At 35.8% G+C, this 8,603-nt stretch overlaps 1 protein-coding gene across 1 annotated transcript; it reads left to right on the forward strand.

The window, feature by feature from the left end:
* Window positions 1–676: 676 nt before the first annotated feature.
* Window positions 677–8,357, forward strand: LOC128508682 (CD209 antigen-like protein E). The gene is made up of 5 exons (XM_053480113.1): window positions 677–893; window positions 6,004–6,282; window positions 6,543–6,667; window positions 6,808–6,914; window positions 7,008–8,357. Exons 1-5 carry the CDS (start codon window positions 728–730, stop codon window positions 7,162–7,164), a joined length of 834 nt encoding a protein of 277 aa, XP_053336088.1. The 5' UTR covers window positions 677–727; the 3' UTR covers window positions 7,165–8,357.
* Window positions 8,358–8,603: the final 246 nt, after the last annotated feature.

Consider the following 8,603-nt stretch of genomic DNA (forward strand, 5'->3'; position numbering starts at 1 on the left):
GCCAGGAATTCGAGACAGCTTGCAGCTTGCATAGCTGTACAGATTTATTGTCAGATTTACTAATAATACCTTTATTGCAGACTTTATTGTTAAAATAACTGGCAATGATAATTTACACTACATCAGGGATTAGATCAAAGTTCCCACGTTAGTGTATCCCGGTAATTAAATTATCTGATCGTTACATTGCTTCAGGGAAAAAGGGAAGTCGTTCCTTATTTACTATCAACTGAGGATTTCATCCTTGTGCTACTGTAGATAACATAGAAATGTCAAAAGAACCTCCTCGAGACCATATAAATAATAAAATCTGAGAGAAAGTACAGATTTTCTTATTGATATGGTCACAAAGCAGCTCCCAACTAATCTGGTTATAGATTTAAATTCCTGTCTCTGTTGAACAAACAAGAGGCAACTTTGGCAAGGCAGAAATCCCTAAAGTGACCAAAACCTTGTAAAGAACCAGTACTGGACTTAATGTACTGTACTCTTAAACCTTGATATGAGCCACAATATGTATTCTGTGTTCCATGGGAGATTAATTTTAACAGTAGTGTTCTACACTACTGGTGTGTGGTGCTTGCTTTATTTCCTGTTCACACAATAGTGATTTCCCCATACACCAACTACAAAAAGTAACCTGTGTCACAACCACCTACACACATACATAGTGGAGGTTGATAGATACAGACAGAGACACTATACTTCAGGTTTGTATAAAACAAAGATGTCTGGGGTGGTTTCTGATTATGTGAACTACGCTGAGAAGAGAGGAGAGCGCATAGAAAGGGTGGTGGAAATTTACAACAATGCGGAATCTTTCAGAATTCACGAGCTTAAAGAAGAATCTAAAGTCACTGCTGTAAGGAAAAAACAACAGAATGAACACACAGGTATGAATGTTTTATTAATAATAATAAGAAGATGAGGACAAAGACAGTATGTTTTAATTAAATGTTACATGAAGTAATTAGATGATAAATGATGAATTCACCACAAGGCTTGTTTAGCAAGCTATTAGGTAGCTTATTTAGTGTAAGCTTACATAAGTCAAATAATGAATATTATTCCACAATGCTGTTGACCTCTTAATTGTGTCTAATCAGAAAGCAAAATCTTAATCATAAGTTTTTTTTTTTGTTTGTTTGTTTGTTTTTTTTTGCTGTTGGCCCACCAAGGAAATATTTAGGGAAGTAAATGATTAACTAACAGTTAACAGTTTTTGTAAGAAGTTTCCACTGTAAGCGCCATCACAGTCAGTAAGTAAATACAGTTGTGTTCAAAATATTAGCAGTGTATTTAATAAAGTGAGTAAAGCACAAAATCTTTACAAAAGTAAAGAAAAAATAATATTAGACTGTTATAAAAAAGTACCTGTGTCTCTTCTTTACTGTATTAATTAAAAATGCTTGAAGATTTAGCTTACTTGTAAATTACTGAACCAATTTTTAGTTGTATTTGTAACAACTCAGGTCTTACAAAGGGCAGAACCGCATGAAAATACTCTGCAGAATAGTGATGGGTCGTTCATGAACGATTCGTCTCGGGTTACTTTGCTGTAACTCTGTTCCCTAAAAAAGCGGGACAAGATGCTGCGTGAAAACGCTATGGGAACATCTTTCTGTGTTGCTGGTTGTGAAGCATGTGTGTATCAAACATGCCAAATCTTGGCATATATAACCTAGGTCAGGTGACGTCATCTGATGAAGCGCACCTGCAGGTTATAAACAGGAGTGAACCGGAAACATTTCTCAGATCAATTTTGTCTGAAAGGACGGTCGGTCACGCAAGCAGTGCGGCATTGGAGGGCTTTTTCAGGGAGGATGATGTCCCAGTAGAGAGATAGCCACAAGCATCTCTTCTATCTGGGACATCATCATATAACCGCGCCTTCGCATCAACAATATTCGAATAAATCAAAGTTGATCACACGAAAAACACAGGATAAATAAGGCTATTCCATGAAAAAATGAATTCGTCATAAAGGTTGCCAAGGAGGAAGGGAGAGAGAGCGCTGCTGAGGCTCCTCCCCTTCCGGAACAACGGTGTGGAAATCACGCTCCAAAAGGGTGGAGGTACAGATCTCCTAACAAACTCCACCATATCGGTGAGTTAATACTTTTAAATTCGCTTGCACACATCACACGCAATCACAATTCGGTCCTGAAGACAAAAAGATCTGAGAAATGTTTCCGGTTCACTCCTTTATTATAACCTGCAGGTGCGCTTCATCAGATGACGTCGCCTGACCAAGGTTATATATGCCAAGATTTGGCGTGTTTGATACACACATGCTTCACAACCGGCAACACAGAAAGATGTTCCCATAGCGTTTTCACGCAGCATCGAGTGTATCTTTTGAAAGGGAACATTCTTTTTAAATGTGTCTTTAATGTGACTCAAAAAAACAGATTTTTGAATAAATTTTTATTTGTATAGCGCTTTTAACAATTGTTATTGTTGCAAAGCAGCTTTACACAATCAAAAGAAAATATGGGAATTTGTGTAAAACAAAAAAAGATCAGATTGTCTCTGATAAGCAAGCTGCCAGTAACAGTGGCAAGGAAAAACTCCCTAAGATGGCAAGAGAAAGAAATCTTGAGAGGAACCAGACTCAACAGTAAACCCATCCTCATTTGGGTGATAACAGATAGCAGGAATTAATCTGCAGTCATACTATAATAAAGTGTATAAGGTGGCTAGAAGTTTAATATCATTTGATGTCTAAGTTAATATGGAGTCCAGTTTGTTATTAGAGGCTCAGGTAAAATGTATGAAACTCCGACCTAAACTATCCAGTCACAAGTCCTTAGAGTACAGCTTTCTGCATCAGCCGAAGCCAGAACCGTCTTCATGGTAAAGTGGAACCATCCCCACTCACATCCCCAGATGACTACGTGCAATGACATCTACAACCAGAAGAGGAGCACCTGGATGGGTCAGACAGGTCCAGAGGGCATAAAGGGGTTTGGATCACTGGCAGCTCAGGAGTGACATGAAGGAGAAGGAGTAAGATAAATAGAAAGCGAGAAAGAAAAGAGAAGGGAAGAGAAGGCAGTGCAGAAGAAAAGCAGAGATAACAGTTAGGTATGGTAACAGTCATGTGATGTATATGGTGAACATTTATTTAGAGTGTAAGCAGGGACTCCAGCAGGACTAACTATCACAGCATAACTAAAAGAGAGAGCCAAAAGGAAACACAGACATGAGGGCTCCCTGAGATGTAACCAACCAATCACCTCACTGTCAACAAACCTTAGTGATTAATGAGGAAGGCAGAATCTAAACATACCGGTTCACCATGATACTCTACGTTCATGAGTCCCCCTTATCTCCTCCTTTAATCTATTTACAAAAACTCTTGACGAAATGAATAGGTTTTTAGCTTAGACTTAAGTAAGAGTCCCGAATATTAATGGGAAGACTATTCCATATCTTTGGGACTTTGTAAGATAAAGCTCCGCCCCCTGCTATAATTTTCATAATGAGAGGTACTGACAAGCAGCCTGTATCCTTTGATCAAAGTAGGCGTGGTGGATCGTAGAACGCTAGCAGTTCACTCAGGTATTGTAGCACGAGACCATTTAATGCTTTATACATCAAAAGTAGTATTTTAAAATCGATGTGAAATTTCACAGGGAGCTAATGCAATGTGGATAAGATAGGGGTGATGTGCTTGTATCTTCTGGTTCTAGTGTGGACTCTTGCTGCTGCACTCTAGACCTTGTTTTTGCACCTAGTTAAAGAAAACAGCAGTAAGGCATTAGTATCATAGATGTCATTTTAGCTGAACAGGCTATCATTTTTTGCTTTTATTTGTATGTTTTTCCTTCTCCAATCAAGTTTTTTAAACAAAGTACGCTGTTCTTCTCAATAATATTCAAAATGACCCATTATGGTCAGATTTTTACAGAGAAACGCCATATAACCAGCATGTACCACATGTGCTGCCTGCGTCAGTAAAAATGGAAAACTATATGACAATTTTTTAATCAGAATGAATGACCTCACGGATAGAATTCCACACTGTTATTATTTTACAAATGCCTCTTTCAATTAATGATTTAATTACACAAAATCAGCAGCATGCATGTCATGACTGTTGGGTCTGTTGATTTTTTTTTATTACTCTACTACATTTACTAGTAAATTATTTGCCATTTAGAAATATAATTTCTACCAAAAACAGTGACAGATCAGGTTAGTGATGTTGGACTGCTATTATTTTGCACACAACTGTATTTAAAAAAAAAATTATATTAAAAAAAGAAATAAAGTTTTGTAAGGATAGGTAGCCTCGCGTATATATCTTATGCCCTGTTTACGCTAAGTAGTACTTATTTTATCTTATTTTAATCACAGAAGAGTAGTCGAAAAAGTAGATATGTTAAAATTCACTTATACCACTCCAGCACTGATATTTAAGTGGTGAAAAAATGAACTAATCCAAGGAAAAATATTCAGTTTAGCTTTTCTAATTAATATCTTTTCATGCATGAAATGTTTGTTTACATTAGGCAGTTTGCAGTTTTAACTTCGGGCAACCTAAGTACACTCAAAGTTGCATTAAATTCTGCCCAGTCAGTTTTGCATGAAGCTTCGACATATAAATGAGTGCAAATAAAGCAACAATAGTTAGACTACTAAAGTAAGTTAGTTATACTGTACTGTAAAAGAAAAATATAACAGAATTCTTGAAATGGCATTTAATATAGCATCTAGATGAAGACATCAGTGCATTATTATAAAGAGGTAACATAAACTAGATAACAAATAAATAATGTTTTGCCACACATGTTTTGAAAAAACTATCAGCTGCTAACCAAAGTTTTAAGCAATGAGAAAAAGCTGAAGTATTAAATTGTTTACGGTTAAATCCTCTGTTAAAAAGAGGAAGGAGAGGAGAATCGGGGGAAAAAAACAATGAGACTTTAATCTCTTAGTTTCATTGTGCTTGCATTTTGCTTTCAGAACTACCTAAATATTTCATGCTCACTCACTCATCTTCTATACCGCTTTTTCCTGCATTCAGGGTCACGGGGACCTGAAGCCTATGCCAGAAGACTTAGGGCACAAGGCAGGGCACACCCTGGACTGGGTGCCAATCCATTGCAGGGCACATACACACACTCATTTACATACTACAGGCAATTTGTGAACACCAATTAGCCTAACCTGCATATCTTTGGACTGTGGGAGGAAACTGGAGTACCCCAAGGAAACTCACCAAGCACAGAGAGAACATGCAAACTCACTATGTCTTCAGAAATTGTGAAATTCACTATGAAATTCACTATGCCTTGGAGGTGCAAGGCGATAGTGCTAACCACTACACCACTACATGTTTCATGCTATGGATTCTATTTTTATTTATTTAATTAATTTTTATTGAGATTCTGGTCCATGCTGTAGGAAAAATATACCTAAGGCTTGTTTACTCCAAGTGATTTTTGATCAGAATTAGTTTTCATAAAAAATCATATCACTTTTACAGCATACTGTATATTCAGTCACAGTTCACATCACAGACTTTAGTAGCCTGAAGTGACTTCATTTAGATTTTTACCCTAATGTGACACAGATTTTTTTAGGCCTGGCTGAACGCCATGTATTTCAGGTATGATCTGAGTCACTTTTGTATGTGTTCCTAAACAGGATATATATCCGATAAGTGTTCATGTGACTTAAATGGGAATAGACAGATCGGCATTCACGCGACAAGAACATGTGATTACACACTCTGGGGTAGAATTAGATTTCATTGTACAGTGTGACAAGGTTGCCATGAATTTACCTCTAAAATCAGTTTCATTTCAGTAATTATCATTTCTCAGCAGTTTTATATAGCCTCTATGTCTAAGCTGTGAGACCTCCTACATAAGGGCAGCCGGAGAATGATCTCAGTGTAAATGTAAAATCAAGTTGAGACATACCTTTGTTTTGATTGTTTAGTGAAAATGAGACTAAAATAAATGCTCATTTCTGTCTGTGTATTTCTAACAGGTGGCACTGCATGGAGCAGGTGTTACAGACTGAGTGCAGTGTGTGTGGTGCTACAGTGTGTTCTCCTGCTGGTTGCTGTTATAGTGCTGTGGGTCAAATTTAATAACCTGAATGAAGAAAAAGACCAGTTACAGGCCATTAACAACAATCTAAATCTAGAGAAAGACCGTTTACAGGTCAGTTATAACAGCATGAAAAATGAGAGACAACGGTTAAAATTTCAAAGAGACCAGTTACAGAAAAAGACATCACTACTGCAGAACGTGATTTTGAAACTTGGTATGTGAAAACTGCTTATTAATTCTTTTCTACTAAAACTCTTTTTAACATATGAATTTGAATTTAATTAGGTCTCAAAAACATTCTAAGTAATTGATCGAATAACAAGTGACATTAACAAGATTAAGCAGCATGTCTCATGAAAATAATTGTTGATAATACAATTAAATCTCTGAACTACTATGAAACAATTAAAATTTTATTAACAGGCATTTATGTCAGTGCATCAATATTAACAATATGTACAAATACTTTACAAGGATGTAGAGTTTTCAACTCAAATGTTTACTACAATCTTACTAAGAAGATGTACTGGGATGAGAGCAGAAATGAATGCAAAGCAAGAGGAGCAGACCTGGTGATTATAAACAGCACAGAAGAACAGGTGTGTGTGTGTGTGTGTGTGTGTGTGTGTGTGTGTGTGTGTGTGTGTGTGTGTGAGTGAGAGAGAGAGAGAGGGAGAGAGAGAGAGAGAGAGCAAATAAAAAAATAATCTACCATAAGGTAACGCTGTTGCACTTACAGGAGTTCATTAGTACATATTATGGTGATACTGAATCTTGGATTGGTCTGACTGACAGAGCCACAGAAGGCACCTTTAATTGGATAGACGGTTCACCACTGACCACTGCGTGAGATATTGCTGCACTGAAATTTACTCATTATGCAGTTTTTCTCTAAGTGTGAAATCTTATATATATATAAAATATTTTTTGTGTTTTCAGGTTCTGGTGGAAAGGAGAAGAACCCAATGATTATAATAAGAATGAGGACTGTGTTATAACAGGATATAGCAAAGCTAAATCTAACATGTCAACCTGGGCTGATTATCCATGTGATTTTCCTGTAGTTGGTATTTGTGAGATGACAATATTTAACTAAACATGAGATTTACCTATGAATTGAAAAACTATATATATAAGAGCAGTTTTTAGTGGCTTGAATATTTCTGTTTAACAGTCTTATAGCTTTCAGTTTTGAAAATCTCTGAAGTGTCAGGACACAAGAGTGAAAAAGTGCCTTTTAGCTTTTTAGTTTAATACAGGCCTTTTGCACCTGATGTCACAATGTCTTGCCAACATGGTCCGTCCACGTCTTTTTGGCAAAATGGATGTAACTTACCAGATGCTAGTGCCAAAGCCCACATACAAAACCAGCCACTACATTCTGTCTACATAGTGTAGTTGTTTCTAAGTTTCTGAATTGCCTCTAAACTTCCCATGTTCTGTTTCATATCTAACACAAACTACAATGCTAACCTTTTACAATCTAAATCCGTCTTGTAGAATATTGCACATCCTACATAGTTCACTAACCCTCAATATTACACTATTTGGGATTCAACCCCAGAAAAGTTTGCAAATTAATTAGAATTTCCAATTAATTAATAATTTGTAATTAATTAAAAATCTTTAAATGTCAGTTAATTATACCTGCACATCATTTTATGAAGTGTAAAAGCACTGAATGAGCTAAAATAATCAATTTTCATATGCAGTATGTTCAATTTAATTCAGTTCAATTCAATTGTATTTGTATAGCACTTTTATCAATGGTCATTTTCACAAAGCAGCTTTACTGAATCAAAAGAAAATTATTGAAATTAATGAATTATATATGAAATGTGCATGTGTGTGTGTATTGTGGTGGACTTTGTAGCATATTCTAAAAAACAAGCATGTGAAAATGGATAAAGAAGGTCATGAGGATTGATTAACAGAAGTTAAATGTGTTAAAGGTGTTAAATGAATCAGTAAATTATGTATATGAAGGAAATCCTAATGGAAATATTTATATCAGTATAAATATTTAATATTATGCTACACTGTATTTTAGATACATACTAAATACTGTGATCATTCTGTGCCCCCACTCCAATATCACATTATTGCTTCTTTTAAATAAACTATTAAGGACACTGTAGATGTTCATTAAGAGTTTATATCCTCAGGTCACTTTATTTTGGAATCTTGGATTGTGAGTACTGTAACTTGGTTTGTGAGTGTTCCACAAAACGAGCAAAAAATTGTAATAATAATAACAATTATAGTGGGGGAAATAAGTATTTGATTTCCTACAGATTTTCTAAGTTTGCCTACTTACAAAGAAATGAAGGGTCTATAATTTTTATCATAGGTTTATGGTAAAGGATTGAGACAGAATATCAACCAAAATTTCAGAAAAAGCACATGATACAAATGTTATGAATTAAGTTGCATTTCAATGAGGGAAATAAGTATTTGATCCCCTACCAACCAACAACAATTCTGCCTCTCAAAAGACTTAAGGTTATGTGCTCTTGTGGTAGACATGGTAATTTA

Source organism: Clarias gariepinus, chromosome 20, assembly GCF_024256425.1.
Source record: "Clarias gariepinus isolate MV-2021 ecotype Netherlands chromosome 20, CGAR_prim_01v2, whole genome shotgun sequence".
Taxonomy (NCBI): domain Eukaryota; kingdom Metazoa; phylum Chordata; class Actinopteri; order Siluriformes; family Clariidae; genus Clarias; species Clarias gariepinus.

What these genes read in the sequence shown, in the direction of transcription:
- LOC128508682 (XM_053480113.1), top strand. Translation starts at nt 728, where the DNA reads ATGTCTGGGGTGGTTTCTGATTATGTGAACTACGCTGAGAAGAGAGGA. An exon ending in TAAACAGCACAGAAGAACAG is followed by an intron (nt 6,668 to 6,807) that starts GTGTGTGTGTGT and finishes TTGCACTTACAG; the next exon opens with GAGTTCATTAGTACATATTA. An exon ending in GGTTCACCACTGACCACTGC is followed by an intron (nt 6,915 to 7,007) that starts GTGAGATATTGC and finishes TTGTGTTTTCAG; the next exon opens with GTTCTGGTGGAAAGGAGAAG.